We start from the raw sequence: 22,550 nt of genomic DNA on the forward strand, positions 1-22,550 counted from the left end.
GGGTAGTTTAACCTATAATAATATATTACAATGTCGATTAACATTTTGTATTAATAACCTACATCTGAGTAACCATAAAAATAAATATGTAAAATAAAGTAGTGGAGTATCACTACTACACTACAAGTACAACAATTGCCTACAAAATGTAGTGGAGTAAAGGTATGAAGCAGCATAATGTAAAATGTTTAGGTAAAGTACAAATACCTAAACATTTGTACTTGAGTAAATGTAATTAGTTCCATTACACCACTGCCTGTTAAAGATTAAACATCATCACCATTAGTTCAAAGCTCCTTCCATTTCTCTACATTTCTCCTAAATAGCCATGTTGATGTACACAATAATGCAGCATTTGTAAGAATCAAGTAATATAATATAAAAGTATACATATTCTCTGAAATAGGCATAATTCTCAGTGTCGTAAAGTACGTAAAGTAGATTTACTCAAGTACTGTACTTGTGTAAAATGTTATATAATATATATTATTCTGAATGCAACAATTTGCATAATAAACATACTTTTACCTTTGGTACTTTAAGAATATTTTGATGCTAACACTCCTGTATTTTTACTTGAGTAACATTTTGAATGCAGGACTTTTACTTATAACAGTAGTACTGCTACTTTTACTTAAGCACACGATCTGTATACTTCCTCCATCTCTAATAATTCTGCATATTGCTTTTAGGACTTTGATTATATTTTGATGCTTATACTTTAGTATTGTTACTCAATTAAAATCTTGGGTGCAGGCAGGACATACTGTATTTCCACATTGTGTTAATACAAAAAATACTACTATTACTTTAAGTAACAGATCCAAATACTACTTTCTCCACTGAAGTAGCATCATGAAAATACTCAAGTAAAGTATTATCATAATTGTAGTTATACAGTACTTGAGTATCCCTGAATATTACACGCTTACTTTGATACAAGTATTACTAGGATATTTAATCTACTGGTTACAACAAAAAGAATTACATTTTAGATTTTTTTTTTTATCTGCTATCAAAAACATCTCCCCTATAATGAATTCAGAGATCCATTCTTTGAAGATTCCACATACAATCTACTGTTGTTTCAATTTGTATGACTCTTCCATATTACACACAAACGAGAGAGACCATAGTGGTAATATTGACTAATACACCTCTAAAAACAAAAAAAGATTATAATTGTACACCTGTATGCTCTTTTTTATTGTTATTTGTGCCCTGAAAGCCATCCTTGACACCCCCGGCAGAGCCTCACACTTAGTACGGACCTGGACGGTTGCTCGCCTCGATGACGCTCCAGTAACGGTTTATTTTAGCTCCGGCATTTTTGCTGATCGCTTAACATTTTTACCCCCGATGTAGCCTATAATAACACCCATTTTTGTTAGCTTTTTCTATCAGCTTTACTCGGATATTAATCGCCTTTTTTCCTGCCCAATTTTCCGCTCCTACATGCCGCTTCCCCCGCTCTCTTTACTGCATTTTCAATGTATTTTATGCCCCTTGTTTCCTCCAGTAACGTTAACCCATGTCTGTGTGCAACCCGCCTCCCTGCGCTCTCAATAGATGGTGCAAGTCAAAATGTCCAAATCGCCCGTAGACCCTCTGTCTGCTGTGGAAACAGGCTCTCAATCGCACTATTTTCAGGTAAATAACCACACTTTTTATAATCCTGTATTGAAGCATCTAACGAGTTAAGTGAGAAAGGAAATGGTTAGCTCTAATGTGTTGCTGCTTGTTGTTGAAATTGAGGCGTCGCGATTAGGCAGCGAGCTACTTTTTTATATATTTATTTTAAAATGTCACCTCCTCCGCCTTTACTAAATCTGCAGATTGATGCTTGATCTGTGAAAAGCCAGTGGGTGCGATCATTAAGACGGCTCACATATGGTACATACTCAAAGGATACGATCTCCCTAAATGTTCACGCTTGAGTCTGATCTTAATGGATTTTTATTTTGCATTCCCTTAGAATAGAGAAAGAAAACAAGCACTATCAGTAATATTTGCTTGAATGTATATTAGCTAAAGGACCAGGCAGACCATGCATGTTTCTGACTCACCTGTAGCCTGAATCTACAGGGCCTGCTGTCAGCATGCTCACTGCAACATCCACGCTTTCTTATTATGTGTTACAAGAGGCCTGGGGAAAATATGAGACAGAACAGTATGCAGCTGGATAATTCAGCCCTGAAAAATATGTGATATTGACAAAGCTACAGCCTTTTATTACACTGCTGTGGTACAAAGCAGTTCTTTTGCACCAGTTTTCTCTTAATTTAAACCTTTATGTAACACGAAAAAGCTTCATGAATCAGAATAGTGCAAGCTGAAAGGTTTGATGCTATCTGTCTATGCATCCATATGTATTCCTTCACCTGTGTGTGTCTCTCTTTCATCACAGCTGCCCAGGAAGTTGCCTAAACGCAAGAGCCGCTTCAAACGCTCAGATGGCAGCACGTCTTCTGACACAACATCCAGCTTCATCAAACGACAGGTAAAAAACAACAACTCCCCGAGCCATTTCTTTGCTTCCCTTTTCCTTGTTCATGCATACATTTTAGACAACATCATTCCCGGGCCGATTATCACACTGATTGTCAGTGGGAGGGAAGAGCGGCAGTTTCTATGGAAAATGTAGGCCATGTTGTTTTTTCCACTGAACAGGTGTCACTGCATTGTTTTGTTGGTATTGCTGTCACGCCAGTATTTCCAAGGTTTAAGCTATCAAAGGGGAATCGAGTTCCTTTTTTGGACTCTCGATAGCTCCAAAAAGAGATTCGTAGCTCTGCATTTACCATCCTTGAACCAAATACATAAATGTTTCTGTTCTGCATCTTCATCCTTAGAGCAGCCTCCTCAGCTTCAGTTGTTGTTTTGCCCAGTAGAGAGCAGCAAAATACTTGAAAGCATCTCACTCCGGCTGTGAGTTACATCAAAATCCCATCACAGCCAAGTTTTTTTAATTAATGTTTTGAGGTCAAGCACATGTGGCACACTCATGCAGAGATTTGTGTTATTTAATACAAAACTCTAACTGATTTCTGAGGCACTTGATGTTACTGCAGGGCTGCTGTAAATCATAGCACTGATATACATTTCATGTATATCAGTTGATTTGATCAGGACACTTTTAATTAACCTCTAAGTGATGCTTTATGAATATGTATTTTATGTGGGTGTCAGAGCTGTACAGTAGTTCAGATTTCCCTGTACAATTCAGGCTGTGAGGAGTCAAGAGGTTGGCATGTGCATTTAGAGATCATCCCAAAAATGCAGCTATATGCCAGAGCAGTGGTGAACAAAGAAACCAGATCTTTTACTTAACTATAGTAATACTACAGAATAGATTCACAGGTAAAAGTCCTGCATTCAAAATGTAATTAATGTTAAAGTAAAACAAAGTTTAAGTATGAAAACATACTATTGAAAGTACTCAATCTGCAGTTCATCATTTAAATGTTGCCACTGATAAAGGAGATTTGTTTAACTATATAGTATTTTCTGCCTGTGCATTTCCCCAAGGGATCCAAAAAGATTATCTTAACCTAATATAATACATGTTAAATTATTTTTTGATTATATTTTGTATTACCAATATGAATCTGTATATAACTAAAGTTAATCAAAACATGAAGGGAAGTAAATAGTGCAATATTTGCCTCAAATGTGTACATAAGTGCAGTGCTTGGGTTAATATACTGATATAATAATAGGAAGTTAGGAAGGATTCAAATATCCTTCCTCAAAAGGAGACTGATGTACCAATGATAGAAACTTCAAGACTTTCAAGACTAATTCTGTAGGCTTTAGCCCAGTCTTAAGTATCACTTTAGTCCTGATTAACTAATCTAGAGCTGAAATAATTAGAGTACATAGAAATATAATCGCATAAATGGAATTGTTTACAAAAACATTGACCGTATACATGAGTATTTGAGTTCAGGACTGTTGCTTTTACAACATAGTTAATTAAACAATGTCAACTTGTTCGTCAAAAATTGCGATGGATGTCTCTCAATGTTTTCTAACTTTTCTTTAAACCAAACCCTTTATCATCATTGCATTACATTAACCAAGTTATTCCCAGCATATTTATCAATAACGATAATGGCGTGGTCCTTATTATCAACTGTTGTTCTCTTATTGGCAACTCATATACAAAATAAAGTAAAGCATCTCTAGTACATACAAGCAAAAGGGAAATAACATGTTGCCAGTTCCAACTTAAATTCTTTGTTATTTTAATCGATTAAGCTTTTTTTTAAGCCATGGTTATTCCAGTTAGATACGTAGTCAATTAAGTATTGTGTAGTGAATATAAAGCAGCCATCACAACTTTTCAAAGTGATTTGGATTGATGTGACAGACCCAAAATAATATATCATTTTCTATCAAAGAAGCAGCTAATGTTCATCACATGGAGCTAGAAGAAGCACATATTTGGCATTCTTACTTGAAAAGAGTAGGACAGTTAGTGTAAACATGACAATGCAGCACCCCGTGTCAAACATCGAGACAAAATAAAACAGTAAAGGAAAATTGCAGTATGAGAGCAATAAAAATTGTAGCCATTTTAAGGATACTTAAACAAAACAATGGATTTATTATCCATCATATGTCAATTCATATCCTTTATTTGACTGTTCCTTGTAGCTATAACTAAAAGGTAGCTGAAAGGGAAGTAGTTTGAAGACTTCATTAAATTAAAAGTTCCACCCTGAAATTCACCCGCCTTTCTCACCAGAACGATTCATGGCAAACGTAATGAAAAAAGATTCATGCACAGCACCATTAGCATGAGGGAATGTGCAGCAGTCTAACTGGGAGACGTTAGTGAGAAAGAGGAAAGAAAAAGGGCTGAGCAGACATCTTCTGCAGGCGGGGGCATTAGTTATCCTGATCGGGGGGCTTAATGACAATCTCCAGATTCCCTGAGAATATTGCACAGCTTAAAATATTCATGATGCTCATTTGGAAGGCCTCAGGCGATGTGATGTGTGGGTTCATCGTTCACACGAGCACCTTTTAGTTTATTTTCAATCATTATACCTTCTCTCTCTGCACCCCCACCCCTCCCCCAACCAACACCACCAAACCCAAAGGTGATGTGATAAAGTGTTTCATGCAGAGCGAGTAGATTTCCTAAACAAGGCAGATAGTTTCTTGTCTGTGATAGGGGTGGGGTGTCTATGGAGGAGCAGTGGAGTATGACTCATTTCTGCAGCAGGATACAATAAGCAGTATGCTGCCATAAGTGTGGATATATATGTGTTACATATGTAGGACATGAGGGGTTTGAGACGGGAGGAGAGATTTTGAGCTGCAGCCTCTCCGTGTCCCCTCTTCCTCTCTTCCTCTGCGTCTTGAAGTGGACTTTAATAACCGAGAATGGGGATGTACATTTGGAGACGTGGTTCCATCAAGTGACGCAAAAAGCTGCGTTGGTTCACGTTGTTTGTGTGTGTGTGTGTGTTTGGATGGGACGAGGTGGGGTAAGAATAGAAAAGAAGGTGTGCAGGTTGTCCCTGGTTAGGGGACGGGACACAGGACAGTCTGCATTTTACAGAATGTAGTGTGTAGAGAGAGAGGGAGGGACCGGCAGCAGCAGCACATTAACTGAGTAAGTACAAATGACTCGTCTCGACACACTTCTTCTCCTCATCTCCTTCGTCATCTCTTTGTAGCCTTTACATTGTTGCTGCTCCTCTCTTTCTGTGTTCCTTTGTCTTCCCTCTTCGCCTCCCCTTCTTCAGCAATGCTTTGTTTCTCTCATTTTCTTCCCCTGCTCTACTTTTTGATTGCCATCATCCCCGTGTTTGCGCTCTTCACAGTTCCTTGTGATTGATCAATTTGACATCCAGTATGCCTGATGTTGACTTTGATATTGATGTAACCACTGAGTGATTGATTGCGTTGTGTGTCAGAGAGCTCTGTGCATGTGTAACTTGCTGACATTGAAGTACGACCGCACAGTTAATCGAACACTTTCTGAAATTGGATATTTGGCTACTGGATTTCCAAATCACTGGAGCTTGCAGTTTTTCGTGGTGTTTCAGCCTCCTGAATATTATATTCTGCTGTTGTGCAGATTCTCTTTCCTGCCTAAAAAGCCTGAGGAATTTGATTTTAGTAATAGCATGCACTTCCAGTCTATTGGTTTTGTATTTAAATAACATACTGCGTTGGGCATTTTTTCAACATTTATTTAAAATCATATTTTTTCATATTTTTCACATTTCATCTTTAAGGCTTGCAGTTGTTTTTTTCTGTTTTTCCTTCTGGTGATGCTAGCGTTGTGGACCTAGGGATGACAACATAGATCTGTGTGTCAGTCCATCCCTTGGTTCAGGCTGAAATATCTCAACAACTATTTGATGGATTTCCATTCAAGTTTGTCTAGACATCATGACTCCTAAAGGTTGAATTATAGTATGTTTAGTGGTATTGTAACTGTTTATTCAGTGCCATAATCAGTAGGTCAACATTTCTATAATTATCTAACCAAATATGCCAAAAACCACACATTCCCATCTTCAACTATGAAGATTAACATGAACATCAGAATGTTAGCATTGCCCGCGGGAGTAAGTCAGCATAAATGACTTTTGGAAGAAGCTTATCTTTGAGTCGGAGTAAGTAAAAAACTAAAACATGAATTTCCATGAAACGCATAATAGCCTTTCTGAGGTTTTCCAGTGACATCAAACCAAAGTCAGCAACCAAAACCTGTCAGTATCAGCTGGTTTTGGTTCAGTAAGCCTTCCTTTGAGCACTATGTGACTATAACAATTGGATGTACTTGCATACATAACAGTATGAGTTTAAATCATTAACAAGCAGGGATTAAACATTATTGATATAAACTTATAAGTAACTTCCAAAGACTTTAAAAAAACATGTTCACTATGGATTAAATTACTATGTGTTATGAAAAGGAAGTCACTCTATGATGAACCTACAGAGAATTATCAACTGAGTCGACAGCGTTCAAACCAATTTTAGCTCAATGTTTGGTCTCCTCCGCCTCATTTTACTGTAAGCGTTCACTCAAATCTCAACATGGAAAAAAACACTACAACATGCAGTATCTAATAAAACAACATCCAAAAAGCCCTGATAAACCAACTGAACACTTCCTACTCCAAACAGCAGACAGACAAAGTTAGCAACTACTGTACTTGGTGAACATAGTGCAGCACTAAGCAACTTTAAAACCAGATACTTAGTTCAGGAGTTGGTGGAGACCAAATATACTTGATGATGGATAGTTAGTTAACCTACACATTTGGAACAAAGCAAATGTTAAAGTCAATCCTCCATACCATGCAAGAGAAATTGAAAGCGAAGTGTTAATCTGATGTACCGATGTATCAGTCGGATAATGTTTCAAATAAATGTAGAAGTCCTCTGCTGCTCTGTCCCTAGCTTGTAGGATGACTTGGCCCTCTCGGGGACTCGACTATCTGGATGACACACTTCCTTGTCGGCCCCTCCCTGTGGAGCTGAGGCCATCAGTGTTGCAGTGTGAAGAATAATCACAGAAGCAGAATAGGAAGGAACGGAGTTAAATTTAGCCTCCAGACGGGGACATTAGCAGTGAAAAACAACAACAGAAGAAACAAGACATCCTCTAGACCAGACGATAAAAGACGCACTCACATCATTACACTCTGCATTGCAGCTCAGTCTCACCTGCAAAAACACACCGTTTCTGTTCACTCACATTGGCTGCTTTGTTTGAGGGTTTGACAGGTAGCCTGTGTGCAGCAGAGGTCCACAGCCTCATGTCCAAACATTAATAATGAACAGCAATCACAGCCCAGGCAGCTCTGTGTGCTCCAACATCATTAAACAGCTCTCTGACATGACGCCTTTCCCTTGCGCCCACCGCCATATTTATTTATTCCACTTTAATGTTAATGTCTGTGTGTGTTTGAGCGAGTGAAGACAGGGACGCTGTTACAGTGAGAAAGATTCAGATTCATGTCTGTAACAGGCGCCGTCCTCCTAATCAGCCAGGTATGAAACTCTCTGTGACCGCCTCTATCTGTGTGTCTGTCTTCTCGTGGCCTCCCCCCCCCTGCTGTTTCCCCTCTTTTCTTCTATATGTGATGAGGATAGATATCTAAGTCTCACTCCACTCCTTCATAGCATTTTATTATGTTCTAATCCCATCTTCCCCTCGAGATAGCCTCTCTTTATCTTGTCGTATAAATCGTTTATACACTCTCTCGTTTCTCCAACCATCTTTCAGTCACTCTCCGTCCTCGTAAACATTCTTCTCTTTTCAGTATGTCTTGTCAACGATATTCAACCCCCCCCTCCCCATCTCTCTTCTCTCTCTCGGTGCTGCTCTGGCACTGGTGCAGTGTTGCCTTGCAGAGCTTGTGAGTGCTAGAAATCAGATCTAGTTATCTAACATAGACACACAACCTAAAAAATAAACGAGGAGAGGTGTCCGCTCGCCGTTTCTCTGGGGCTTGAGGTGGTAAAACATTATTTTGCATGATATATATATATGCATTCTGAAGTGCAGAAAGGTGGTGGTTGTTCTTCATGTTGTGGCACTTTTTTATGCCTGATTTTCCTTTTGTTGTGCTGCTGCTAATTGGTCCTCCAGAGGATTCGTTTGTATGTGTTGGGCAAGATGGATGACCAGGACTAAGTCCCTGCACTCTGGAGCAGAAGAAACCCAGAGAGGAAACTGTGATTTGTGCTTTTTCTAGTTTATTTAAATCTTTGCAGGATTACGCTTGGATAGTCTCTACATATGTGAATGTTAGTATGCATAATGGAGTAACCTGTGAGAGGTTTAACTTTGTCTGCCTCATTCATCACTTCTTTTATTCTTGTTGTGTTTTTCTTCCTCTCCCCCCCACTCTTCCTCTCTCTCCCTTTCTCTCTGTTGCCCGACTTGGATTTGTTTTTGCTGCAGCGGTTCTCCTTACCGACAGATTCAAGACTGAGTTCCTTCAGAGAATCTAAATAGATGTCAAATATAGGAGAGCACACACACAAACTGCATCACCTCCTTTTTATGTTTTAATCTTAGGACCTAAACATCATGGTTACCATCTATTTTCTACATTAACCATTATTTGTTTTGGCTAAAGATATCTGTAACATTGAAGAAAACTGCCCATTATCATTTGTTGTAAGAGTCCATGGAGTTGTTTTCAAAAACCCAAACATATTGAAGTTACTTTCATATAAATCTCACATTTTAAGGAATAATTGCAATATCGTTGTTTGTCTATTTAAATGATTAGCAGAAGAAATTTAAACAAGTGATCGATTTAGCTCTACAGGTTATGACGCAGACATTTAAGAAACTATGAACAGGAAACCGCTTTACAGGTTTTTAATAAAAGCCAACAGCACTTTTCAAGCCATTTTTACTTTGTGTAAAATGTCTCTTTGTGGGCTTTATCTGTCGCTTTCAGCTTAGTGTGCGAGCCATCACTGGGATTTGTCCTTAAACCTCAAACAATACAAATGATAACCAGCATATATTTAGCTAATGAGGAGATGTCCTTGGAGAATAAACATGGGGAACAGAGGATGTATATATGTGCTGCACTGTGGGGGATGATGGAGTGGATTGGGGCCAAGCAGGAGAGAAGAGGAAGCAGTTGCCTCCTTTGTGCTATATTTGGTCTACCAGAGGATGGCTGGTGTGGGAGAGCAATGCATTGTGTTGTAGATACATGAATGTGTTCCTGAATGCAGACACATATTTGCATGCACACCTGCACACAGACTGCAGAACAGAAAGTCAGATGGAAGCATGAACAGAAGCAGTAGATCTGTGCAAACTCATAGTGATATCCCTCTGTAATCTTCGCATTACTAGAGTGTCTAAATTAAAAAGAATATTAATTACAGATGTCTCTCTCCCGACAGGGGTCGGCTGATTCGTACAACAGTAGACCGTCGGATTCAGACCTGTCAGCAGAGGAGGACCGCGAGGCGTATCGGCGTGAAGCCGAGCGCCAGGCACAGCTGCAGCTCGACAGAGCCAAGGTACCTTTATACACCGATATACACTGATACCAACTTCAGTATTTCAACTGTTTTATAAGCGGGGGGATGCATGTGGGTGCTCCAATGATCCAGAATAACTTGAATGTATACCCTGATGAACATAATATCATCCAAAAACACAAAGAAAATGAATTGATATAAAATGTGAAGGATCTGGACGTACAGTCAAATCCTTCTTACTGTTTATGTTCAACTAGACACTTGCATGTTCACAGAAGTAGAATTAAGTCTATTCAAGACTAAGCACGGCGTCTCTGAATCATGTTATGTATCAACCTGTTACTGCTCTTAATGTTTACATCTGGTCGGGTGTTTGTAACTGTAACACACTCAAGGCTGATAAAAAACGGTGCCTTTTATGACAGGCTGTGTATTTTATTGGTCACCAAACTGTTGCTGTGAACTGACCACTACTATAACCTTACTTTGTGTAAATAATGATATGCATAAGATATACTTTAGCATTCATATGCTTTTAAATCCACAGCACATGTACAGCCAAACTGCTGTCTTCAGTGCTAACCAGAGGTGGGAAACAAATTGTTCTGCAAGTCATTCAATTCTTGGCTATAAAATCTCAAGGCAAACCTCAAGTCTAGATCAACAGGTCCGAAGTCAAGTCCAGGTCCTAAACTTTCATTAGTCCTGAAAAAGTCCTCAGGAAATCAGGATATCGACGAAAGACTAACTCTGCAGTTTACTTATTGATTGTAAAAGACAACAATGCGACTTCAAATCTTCAACTCAAAAAAGTAGTTGTGTAGCTTAGCCAAACAAATAATTAGGTTTACCTGAACCAAACCGTATTTTGTTCACATAAACACATTTTATTGAGTACTCATAAAAATAGTACATTCTTTGTCACTTGTCTTATGTGTGGTCATTGGCTGCTGTCAGAGTCAAATGTAATGTCACAAGATTCATGACTGGAGTCCAAACAGTGTCACATGTTTGTGTCTACACCGCTAACAAGTAATAACCTTATTGTTTGTACAGTCCAAACCTGTAGCGTTTGCAGTAAAGACGAATGTGAGTTACTGCGGGGCTCTGGACGAGGACTGTCCTGTCCAAGGAGCTGCAGTCAACTTCGATGCCAAAGACTTCCTGCATATCAAAGAAGTGAGTAAATAATATCTGTGGCTAGTGATGATGAGCTCCTCTGCTACACTAAAAGATGATATGTGACGCGGTGCTGTTGTTCTTCTGAACTTTACAGAAGTATAACAATGACTGGTGGATCGGCCGGCTGGTGAAGGAGGGAGCAGACATCACCTTCATCCCCAGCCCTCTACGACTGGAGGCCATGAGACTCAAGCAGGAGCAGAAACAAAGGTAAGTTAACACTATCAAACATCTCATGTGCCATTTCCTCAATATTAGTTTAATCATTTTGAGTGTTGCTGTTGCAGGAAAACAGGGGGTAACTCCTCGAGCTTGGTGACAGGGAACTGGAGGACAACACCGCCATCTGCAGGTGAATGTAAGTACTACAGGTCTTCTTATTTATGCTGGAACAAAAAAAACGTTTCCCCTTTGCTGTCTTCTTCTTCCTTCATTTTGCTTTCATTGATTGCTATTTTCTTGTTTTCACAAGCCAAACAGAAGCAAAAACAGGTAGGTTTTGTTTTTTCTATGATGAAACAGCATTTGTGAAGAATACATGTTTTTTGTCGTTTATCTTCAAAGGACTTTACTAGGTTATCTGCAGGTCTTTGAGAGTCTAAAAATAATCATAAATTATATATTTTATGAACCAGCTAGCAGGAAAAGTTATACCTTACGATTACTTTAACAAACTACATACCTTTTTTAACTGAAAGTGCTACAGAGGATTACTGTTGTTTGACATTATGTGTAGCCAGTTTTTTTTTTCAGTGGAACAAAAAGTCCTCGATTAGTTTTCCTCAACTCTGCAGAAAACCTGATGTTTATGCTTTTCACAAACACAAACTCATCCCCCCTTTATCTTACCTCTGCTGTCTCTGTTCTTCATCCCCCTTCCCTCGTCATCCCCTATTTCTGGCAGGAACACGTCCCTCCCTACGATGTGGTGCCCTCTATGAGGCCGGTGGTCCTCGTGGGACCCTCGCTGAAGGGCTATGAGGTCAGTCTCTCTACGTTTCACCAGCAGCTGCTTCACTCTGTCCTCTGTTCAAATGTTCCTGCACTGCTGCTTTTTGTTCAAATGAGAATTAAGGAATCTATTAAGGAAGCTGACAAAGTGATCTAGCCTCAAATCTACAGGCACCCTCAAGAGATTAAAACGAGATATGTCTTGTAAAATATGCAACTAGTTAGAAAAGGATGAATGTTTTCATATAAAGTAAAAAATACTTTTACTTGAGGCCTCGTTTTGGCTTCTCTAGACTTTAAAGGTCCCATGTCATGGCCATTTCTACTGATCATAATTCCATTGTTGAGGTCTACTAGAATAAATGTATATTGTGCAATTTTCCAAACTTGGTTTCTCATACAGCATCTCTGTATAGTATGTGTATTCACTCCTAAACGGCTTGTTGGAGCTCCTGCCCCCTCCCCCTCCCTGTGAGCCCTGTAGCCGTCTGCGAGACACAGCGAAACCCAGCCCGAAACACACACACACTCGCAGCCTGGCTGGGAATGTGTGTGTGTGCCCAGGCTGAGTTCCTCGCTGTCTCGCCGACCCCACACCAGTGAGCCAGTTCACAGTGGCCCGCTCCTCGCAGCAGCGAGCCTCGCAACGTCCAGCCGATTGTGTGTGTGTGAGGAAGTCCGCGGATTGGTCCAAACGTAACGGCTCCGCGGACGTAATGTTACGTCACTATACCCAAGAAGTAAACAATGGAAAAAGAGAAATCCCAACGAGGCGTTCTGGGGCAGCATAGACAGGTCTTTTCTGTGTTAGAGTTTTACTCGCTACAGGGTGTACTTTGAGGGTTTTTGACTCTGCAGACCGTTTACATGCAGAAACACCTTCATAACACAAGGGGACGGGTAAGAACCGGAAAAGCATGACATGGGACCTTTAAACCACAGCAACACATTATTTCTTGTGGAGATTTGTCTTCAGAAAATATATGTTTCTTACCTTTTATCTTCCCACCTAGGTAACAGATATGATGCAGAAAGCTCTCTTTGACTTCCTGAAACACAGATTTGATGGAAGGTCAGTATTATGAAGACATAACAGAATAGTCTCTGTCGATATGTTGGATCAGTAGTTAAAGCAAATCAAATGTAAAAGTCTCATAGCATATTCTTCCTCTTTATATTTGTGGCAGAATCTCAATCACACGTGTAACTGCCGACCTGTCTTTAGCCAAGAGATCTGTCCTCAACAAAAGACCCATCATGGAGAGATCCAACACTCGCTCCAGCCTAGGTGAGCGTAACATTGTCATTATGAAATATTTTAGTAAAAAGAAGCAAGAGGTTGCAACTAGAATCTTTTGTATCCGTGCAGCCGAGGTTCAGAGTGAGATCGAGAGGATATTTGAACTCGCCAAAACCCTGCAGCTGGTGATTCTGGACGCTGACACCATCAACCATCCCGCACAGCTCGCCAAAACCTCCCTCGCTCCCATCATCGTCTACGTCAAAGTTTCCTCACCAAAGGTACAGTAAGTTACTTCACTCATGAACTCAGACTGCCTCAACTTTCCCATTTTTGACATTTTCTCTTTTGTCCCTGTTTTGTCTCTCAGGTGCTCCAGAGGCTAGTCAAATCCAGAGGGAAGTCTCAGAGCAAACACCTGAATGTGCAGATGATGGCTGCCGACAAACTCTCTCAGTGCCCCCCTGTGAGTGGAGGCTTCCATTTCTAGTTCTTTATCTGATATCTCATTAACTGTTCGATGCAAACAAAAGACATTACTGGTGCCCAGAGGATAAAACCTGTTGACTTTGGTGTTCCCCTGACTTTGTCTTTAACCGGTTCACATTGTTCGTCTTTTTGAAATATATCAACAACTACTGGATGGACATTTGGTTCACATATTGGCATGGGGGTTAAGTGAAGCAGCAAGGGAAGGGCCCACATTTAGGTTTTATTGCAAACATGAAAGTATATGCGCTTACTGGCATGTGTAGACAAATCCAAATAGAAGCAGTATTGAGTCCATGGAAAAGTGCAGGCGGGTAGTGATGTTACATATTGCGCCGAGACTTCGGAGCGTGTGTCGAGTAATCCCGAAGCTTTTTGTGAAGCATGTATCGAGGCTTTTATCGTTTTGGGCCAGTGACGTCATCGATGACAAACGAAGCCTCGCTGCCTGTCGATACCACGTGACTGCTTCAGGAAGCCATTCAGATCGGTTGAACCATTGAACCACAACGCTCATAATACCCATGGATGTATAATGAACCATATTACCCCTCCTGTACCCGGGCCCGGTGACACGATGGAATCAAGAGAGCTCAGACCCATGTTCCACTTATAAAGGTTGGAACATGTCATAAGTATAAATAAATAAAAGCATAAATAAATGTAGGAATAAAAACAAAAATAAATGAATAATAAATAATAAATAGCCTACAGTGTTTTCAGGTAGATTCAGTGTGTGTGCTGTGGCTCAGCTGGAAAGCAGTTGACTCACAACTGCAGGGTCCCTGACCCTGGTTCAACGACTGAACAATACGTCTTTTTTTATAAAGCTACAGCTAAATGAGATAATGCAGTTGATAAATGTAGTATTTGATATGGTGTAGCCTTTCTCAGGCTACAACATGGTTAAGTTTATGAATATTATTAAGGAATACAAATCCCTCTTTGCAATGTTTACCAGCCTCCTTAGGCTTTTCAATCACAATCATTAAACTGGAATAAAAACAATATTGTTAACATGAAAATATGATTTTATGTTTATTGTTTAGAGTTATTCTAAGACTTTACTCATTGGGAACTCGGTATGAGATCGAGCACACTGTTGAGATGTCCAATCTGCCTGTTTTACACACTTTGACCAACAGGGGGTTTGTGTTCAGATGAAGCCGATGATGAAGCCTCATGAGATGAACCCTTTTGCAAACCAATTGGCTGGAAAGCTTCATAAGGCTTCATCTCGCCATCACTACAGGCCGGTGTATGTAACAGACATTTAGAAAACCAATGATACACGGCAACATTGACCGTACCAAAAGGGATGAGCGGTAACGGCCGGTTAAATAGCACAGGGCTGATTAGGGAAGTGGAAACAGGTGAGCAGGTGGGCGGAGGAGCTCAGTTGACTGGATGGAAAGAGGTTACTGCAGGTCAAATAAAGAGAGTTGGATAAGACTGAGAGCATCTGGTGGACAGGTAGAGAATAACAATGAACAGCTGGATATTTTGAATTTGTTGAATATGTGATTTTATTTGGTTAAAGATCATATATATGAAAAAAAAAACAATGACACCCATCAACTGTACTTTGTGTTGTGCTTATTTTCAAATGTTAGCATGCTCACACCCCAAATTAAGACGGTGTACATGGTTAAAGTTATACTTGTGGAACATCAACATATTAGCATTATGAGCATTTTCAGCATTTGACATGTGAAACATTAACGGAAAAAGTAAAATAACTGGAGAAAGGGTCACTTAATTCTTGGATTATAAAAAAATATGACACCCAATTGTAATTTTTTAACAATTGAGTAGATAGACAAACATCAACCAATACACCTTATTTGAAGAGAACTATACCTACAGTATGGTTATAATCCTATTACTGAGAGAGGAGACTATACTTATCCAGAGGTGTAAACTAGTTTCTAGGTTTAAACTTCCAAGTCTTTTACATCTCAAGTCACCAAAAGTATTTATTTAAAGTCCCTATAGCTCCTGGATTTTGGGCTTTCTTCCATGCAGGTTATATTTTATATTTTGACCGACTTGAAGTGCTCCTTTCAGCCTGCAAAATTAAGTCTTTTTGCCACTGAATACAAGATGATGTAATTGCTCTTTTTTGTTTTCGTTCACTTGAAGGATATGTTTGATGTCATTTTGGATGAGAACCAGCTGGAGGATGCTTGTGAGCACTTGGCTGAGTACCTGGAGATTTACTGGCGTGCGACTCACCTCCCGGGCAACACGCCTCTCAACCCGCTGCTGGAGCAAACTCTGATGACCCCGCCTTCTGCCATCTCCAGCCTCCAGGTGAGTGTGTCTTTACCTGTGTAGAAAGCACTGTTTAAATACTAAGTCTAGAAATCCTGTTTTGAACACGTTGTTTGTTGTCACTGTCTCTACCAGCTCTCATCTCAGATTCTCACTCCTTCGTTTGGTTTTGATTGTCTCCAGTTGTCTTGTTTGTCCTCTCACTCATCCATGCTTAACATTTTTGCAGTTTTCTGAAACACAGGAATTAATTGAATGAACGCTTACAAAATGGGGTGAGTAGTAGGGTTTATATGTATATTTATTTATATTTGCACTCTCAACCCCAGCAATGCCCTTGTACACTACGCAGCGGCTGAGAAAGTGAATGAACAGCATTTTATTCATTCAGATCTCACCACAGAAAATATGACGTGTTGTTTTGTTCTTCATTGCATCCCTTCCTTTACTCGATGGTCTCAGGTGAATCACTGCTCCACACGCTTTTCGGGAGAAAAATTCACAAAGCAGTGTCAATTTAAACCGTAACTGAGATTGTCACCTTTGTGAAATTATAAAACGTTTGAATGAAATGTAGAAATCTGAACGCTTATTCTCTATTTTTCATTCGGCGCTCGTCCTTTTCCCAGCATGCTTGTGAATGGTGCCCCAACTCACTGTCACACATGGTGCTATATTGAATGGCATTAAAGATTTATGCTTAAATAATGGATTCAACAGAACTAAATGCATCATTTACACAACAATAAACGGAGAGCATAACATCAGCACTGCTATGTTCTGGATTAACCTCCTGACCATCCATACAAACGTTTCACTGGCATTTTGTTTTGGTTGTATCAATCTGTGCTCAAGCAGACAAAACACTGGAAACTAAAAAGGACTTTGAAGAGACTTTACCAAAACTGCTGCATGCCAAATATTAACATAGTCAAACCCCTTCTGTTTTATTCTGTTACTTGCAGATTTTGTATTACATTCAGTACAGAATGTCGTGTTTTCTTTTACATTTGAAGCTTCTATTGAAGTTATGGAATTAATTGATTTACATTTTGAAGCATAATTTTAACTTCAGCTGAACTTTAGGAAGGCTAGGCAGTTTTATTTTTAAAGCTTGGTTTATACACAGAGGTAGGTTCAAGGTACTGTACAGAGCAGTTAGAACAACACAGTTGAAATCACTAAAATGAAAGATACATTAAAAAATGTAATTAAGAAATAAAGAAATATTTATAAATTAATACATAAAAAGTAAAATAATAAAACAATCATGAGGCCTTTGGGATTTGATAAGAAAACGGCTTTTGGACCAAAAAAACGAAGGCATGTGTTTGCAGTCAGTGAGGACTAGAGGAACGATGCAGCAAGCATTACATTTTAATATAAATATGCACTGTAACGTTGTTTGAAGATAGATTTCCTTCAAAGTCCTCCAGGATGTAGTGTTTTATGTTATCGACCCTCTGTGAGTTTGCTGTCTTCTGTTACCATAAAATGTTTGAGTTGCTTAAAAATCCATCCTGTTCTCAGAGCTTCCTGTTGACTCTCTTTCTTTCTTTCCTTCCCCTCCATGACGGTATGATCCTCCAGAACAAGAACCAGCCGCAGCCTCGTGAGGCGGGGGGATTGGAGGGTGAGGAGGAGGCGGGTGAGGAGGCCCCCTCCCCCCTGGAGCAGGACAGTCTCATGCCGTCTGACGAGGCCAGCGACTCCCTGTCCCGCGGCCGGAGGGGGAGCCCGGGCCAAAGGGTGGCTGTGGAGGACGAAGAGGAGGAAGAAGAAGAGGAGGAGGAGGAGGAGGAGGAGGAGGAGGAGGAGGAGGAGGAGGATGAGTTTGCCTCCCCCTGCCATGCTCGCACTTACAGGGACGTGTACCCCCCCCACCGCGGGCACAGCAGCAGCAGCGCCCACAGTGCCAACGGGCACGAGTCAGAGGACCGGCTGCTGCAGCGCGAGGCCCAGCAGGGCCACAACCAGAGGAACAACTGCCAGCGCAGCCGCCCCTGGCCCCGAGACACCTACTGAGGAACCCCCCCCCCCCCGGCCTCCAGATCAGCCCTCCAACTGTCCCAAACACACAACTTAGAGATGAAAAAACCTGCCCCAAAATGGTCTCCAAATCAGAAACAGATGCCCAGTTTATAAAGTACACAACTTTAGTTTGATTTTTTTAAGAATTGACAGTCACTCTCTTCCAGATTCCCAGATTTAATTATTTGTAGGGGTCGCACTGACCTCTTCAGGGTCAAGTCTTTCAGATTAAAGGGACAATTCCCCACCTTTTAAGTGGATGTCCAATCAGTTTTTATGGTTAATTGAATCAATTGAAAAAAGCAAAAAACCCTCTGTGCATGCTTTATTGATCGACGAAGCTGGTTCCTCCTGCCTACATTTACCACGAGGCATTGTGTCTGCAGACGCAGGGTTTCCTCCAGCTCCTCCGAGGAGTGAGATGAAACTCTGTAAGATGTATCTTTGCCCTTGCCATCCTCTGGTTGGATAGACTGGTTAAATATTTTTTAGAGCGGCTTTAGAGCATGCAAGCCCCCCTGGCCACCAGGGGGGGGATACGACTAATCTAAGATAAGGTTGCCTGTAGTTCTTCCTTGCATCAAAATACATCAGTCACCTTAAAATGACTGTGCTTGATGCAGGAAGAACAGATTTTGTAGCAGGAGAACTCAGTTTTCTATCAATATAGCATGCACTGAGGAATATATCGCTTCAATCGAGTACATTTATCATCAAAACTGGTTGGATGTCCACAAAAGGTGGTCGGTTTCCCCTTAAAGTCAACAGGGCTACTCCCCTCTGCAATGGAAAGGTTTCAGGCTACCAGCTGTACGCAAACTCAAACTTTAGCTGCTCCGCCTAAAGTTTCTCTATTGGAGGATGTCTCATATACTGGCCTTAAAATTCCTAAGACTTTTAACTATCTTTACTATTGCATGTTTGAGTATAATTATTTTAAGACTATTTGCACATTGACGTCAGAACAGAAACTGAATGATCTTTACGGATAAACTAATGTAGGAATGTCTTATGGGAAATAGTAATGCATTTGATTACAATGTATATACTGAATGGGCACCTGGTTTTGTTTCATTGCTACTATATTTGTTGGATTTTGTTTATATGGACTTGTTTGTTGTTTTTGGAGAAATGTTGCCACCCATGTGTTTTTACTCTAAAGACGGTGATGGAGACACACACACACACGTGGTATGAAGCTGCAGTACATTACAGTGCTTCTTTCTGGGCATCACTCATCTTTTGCTGTTGCACAATCACTCTTTACACCTCTTAAGGAAGACAAAAAATATATAAAAACGAGCACAGAGAATGTAAACACAACTAATAAAAAGGGAATGTTATCTTTTTAAAGGGTGAATTACTTGCCAAACTCGCTTGTTTACATGGAATCATTCACATATTATTAAGCACACGCTGCAGCTTCAGATCTCCAGAGAATGTAAGCTTGCATGCCTTTTTTGCACCTCCAGCAGCGCCACCCGGTGTCTCCAAAACCCAACCGATCGCCCTGTAATTCGATTGTAGCACGTTATTGATTGTAGCATCCACAGTTTCTACACTTAATCTCCCCCCCCTGTGTGTCTTTGCCGCTCATTGCGTTACGTACTGCAGTTTTATTCGGGTTTTTATCAAAGCAGATCCTCAGGTGTAAGTCCTACACACTCATTGCGCTCAAATCCACGAATGTGTCGTGCTCGTGAAGGACTCGTAGCACTCGTGACATGATGTCATTCTGTTCCTGCATTATTAATATTATTATTGAGTTCACCAGCCGATTAAGTGTTAACAGCCGGCTTTAAGAGTTACTGGTTTACTGCTTCCATGTCTCACAGGTATCTCTATCTAGTGTTCTGTATATTTTGAAGACAAAAAAAATCAGCATGATTGAAAAAAAAAATCTATGCAAGTGTTGCATGAAATCTGATTGTTTCTTTTTACAGTTAAGTATTTCAGTAATGCATTGATTCTGATTCTCCTCGTTGTCTTGTAGTGATAGTCTTGTCTTTGGGGCTACTCACTCCTCACACCACTAACAACACTATGACTCAAAAATAATAATCAGAACGCATCACTTTATTTATCCACAGACATTATTTGGGTGGACACTTTTAAAAGTCACTCACTTAAAAAATTGTCCCAGATCAGGCCCAGGATTTATTTTTTTGATGATTAAAAATGAATGAGTGAATCATTATTAAAGCCCTGCATGCTTTAGTTCACCAATTAGCTATTTTCATTATATTTTGGCAGAGTATGTTTTTCAAAGCGGACCAATTTATCGACTGATAAAAGCAGTTGAAGTTTTTCAATTTATGAAGCACAATTTTTACAAGGGTTATCATTTAGTTTCCTCTGTCTTATTCTGTATGCAATACTAAGCTAACATTGAACAACTTTAAACGCCTTAGACCATCTGGACTTCCTCTTTCTGTGTGAGTAGATTTAAAGAAAAAAAAATTGCACTACTTTTTTTTGGGATGGTTGCTTTGTGATGCAATAACTGCACTAAATATAACCGTGTATCCACCAGACTACCACAGCGTGCTAGCGTGACCCAACACGCCTCTTCCCTCTATTTATCAAAAGAGACAGCAAATGTGTAAAAAGTGAGACATTTCCTGCCTGATGCTGTATAGAATGCTTTCTATTTGAAAATAGATTTACAATGCTAAGTAAAAATATGACTAAAAAGAAAATAAAAACATGACATTTTATGTACTTTTAATTGTTTGGGTCCTTTTTTTGTTTCACTATAATACACTCAGTTGTAAATCCACTTCTGAGCAGTGCCGAGAACCTTTGTACAGACTTTTGTATTACATAAACTAACTTGAGGTGGACATTTGTGGTTCTTAGTTAACAGCGTTGGACAGATTAACACACAATTTGACACCATCTCCCACAACATCCGCCTCTCAGACCTCCTAGGTGTCACTGGCACAGCGATGTCCTGGTTGACATCCTACCTCCACAACAGGAAACAGTTTGTCTCCATCAGTGGCTCAAACTCGCCCCCAGGGCTCTGTGCTTGGCCCACTCCTGTTGACCATTTACATGCTCCCCCTCGGCCAGATCATCCGACATCATGGACTCAATTTCCACTGCTACGCTGATGATACCCAACTGTATCTCAGCACCACTCCATCCTCCCAGCTCCCCCCCTCAGCCTCAACTGCCTGCATGACATCAAAACATGGATGTCTTCCAACTACTAACTAACTACTACTAACTAACAGAGCTCATGGTTGTGACACCCAAGGCCCTGCTCCAGAAGGTTGGTGACTTCGTCATCGAGGTCGACGGCTGCTCCATCTCCTGAAGCCCGCAACCTGGGTGTCATCCTCGACTCCACCCTTTCCTTCCATTCCCACGTCAAATCTGTGACCAAATCGGCCTTTTACCACCTGAGGAACATTGCCAGACTCCGACCGTCACTCTCGGAGTCGGTTGCCGAAACCCTAGTGCATGCGTTTGTCACCACCCGCTTGGACTACTGCAATGGTGTCCTGTTCGGGGTTCCCAACAAAACCCTGGACAGGCTCCAGTATGTCCAAAACTGTGCTGCTGGTACTCACGCACACAAAGCCGTGGCAGCACATCACTCCCACCCACCTACACTGGTTGCCGGTCAAGTCCCGCATATCCTACAAAGTCCTCTTCCTTACCTACAAGTCCCTCCATGCCCTTGCCCCCCAGTACCTATCAGACATCCTTCACCCACATGCCCCACCCCGGAACCTGCGGTCCTCAGACTCTGACCTGCTCACCACCCCCCACACCAAACTGCGAACCTTCGGGGACAGAGCCTTCAGTGTGGCAGCCCCCACCCTCTGGAACACTCTCCCTGCGGAGATTCGCAACATCCCCACACTCGACGCCTTCAAAAGGGCCCTCAAGTCCCATCTGTTTGCCAAGGCTTTCGGCCCCTAAATCGATCTGTTGTTTTGTCTGTCTGACTTTTGTTTTGTTATGTTTGTTTTTGCCCTATTACTTGTAAAGCGACCTTGGGTCCCTTGAAAGGCGCTATATAAATCCAACCTATTATTATTATTAATTTGGTGAACATATACTTATGTTCCCTTGAGGATAATCACAATAACTTTAGTGATCCTGACTTTTCATGTGTCAGCACATCGTATACATATGTGGCCACAAGCAGTGTTTACCTACTGCTGAAATCCTGGTTTCTAAAACTTGGAACAGAAGAAGTCTTCGATACTAGTCATTAAGTTTTATCCACACTAAAAGTCTGTTGATCTACATTTGAAGTCCGATTTTTTTAATTGGTTTGTGGACGGGCCATTTTATTATCAAAACTCCATATTACTCCTGAGCCTCTTACTTTGAGCGCTTGAAGTTTGTGCAAGATATATATTTTTAGAACAGATGT

The 22,550-nt window shown here is 40.6% G+C and overlaps 1 protein-coding gene across 2 annotated transcripts; it reads left to right on the forward strand.

The window, feature by feature from the left end:
• The first annotated feature begins 1,283 nt into the window (after positions 1 to 1,283).
• On the forward strand, positions 1,284 to 22,421 carry cacnb3a (calcium channel, voltage-dependent, beta 3a). Of its 2 annotated transcripts, XM_034086365.2 has the most exons (15): positions 1,284 to 1,650; positions 2,408 to 2,500; positions 9,910 to 10,029; positions 11,047 to 11,169; positions 11,267 to 11,382; positions 11,460 to 11,530; positions 11,645 to 11,664; positions 12,077 to 12,154; positions 13,137 to 13,195; positions 13,311 to 13,411; positions 13,493 to 13,644; positions 13,734 to 13,829; positions 15,995 to 16,165; positions 16,356 to 16,401; positions 17,717 to 17,785. In XM_034086365.2, the coding sequence occupies exons 1-14, from the start codon at positions 1,570 to 1,572 to the stop codon at positions 16,383 to 16,385; spliced, it is 1,311 nt and encodes a 436-aa protein (XP_033942256.1). In that variant the 5' UTR covers positions 1,284 to 1,569; the 3' UTR covers positions 16,386 to 16,401; positions 17,717 to 17,785. The 2 variants fall into 2 exon arrangements, with proteins under 2 accessions (XP_033942256.1, XP_033942255.1); XM_034086364.2 differs by lacking the exon at positions 16,356 to 16,401 and having other exon boundaries at positions 17,717 to 22,421.
• The last annotated feature ends 129 nt before the right edge of the window (positions 22,422 to 22,550 follow it).

The sequence above is a fragment of the Pseudochaenichthys georgianus genome, chromosome 7 (genome assembly GCF_902827115.2).
Source record: "Pseudochaenichthys georgianus chromosome 7, fPseGeo1.2, whole genome shotgun sequence".
Taxonomy (NCBI): Eukaryota; Metazoa; Chordata; class Actinopteri; order Perciformes; family Channichthyidae; genus Pseudochaenichthys; species Pseudochaenichthys georgianus.

What these genes read in the sequence shown, in the direction of transcription:
- cacnb3a (XM_034086364.2), top strand. Translation starts at nt 1,570, where the DNA reads ATGGTGCAAGTCAAAATGTCCAAATCGCCCGTAGACCCTCTGTCTGCT. An exon ending in CCAGCTTCATCAAACGACAG is followed by an intron (nt 2,501 to 9,909) that starts GTAAAAAACAAC and finishes CTCTCCCGACAG; the next exon opens with GGGTCGGCTGATTCGTACAA. An exon ending in TCAAAGTTTCCTCACCAAAG is followed by an intron (nt 13,645 to 13,733) that starts GTACAGTAAGTT and finishes TTTGTCTCTCAG; the next exon opens with GTGCTCCAGAGGCTAGTCAA.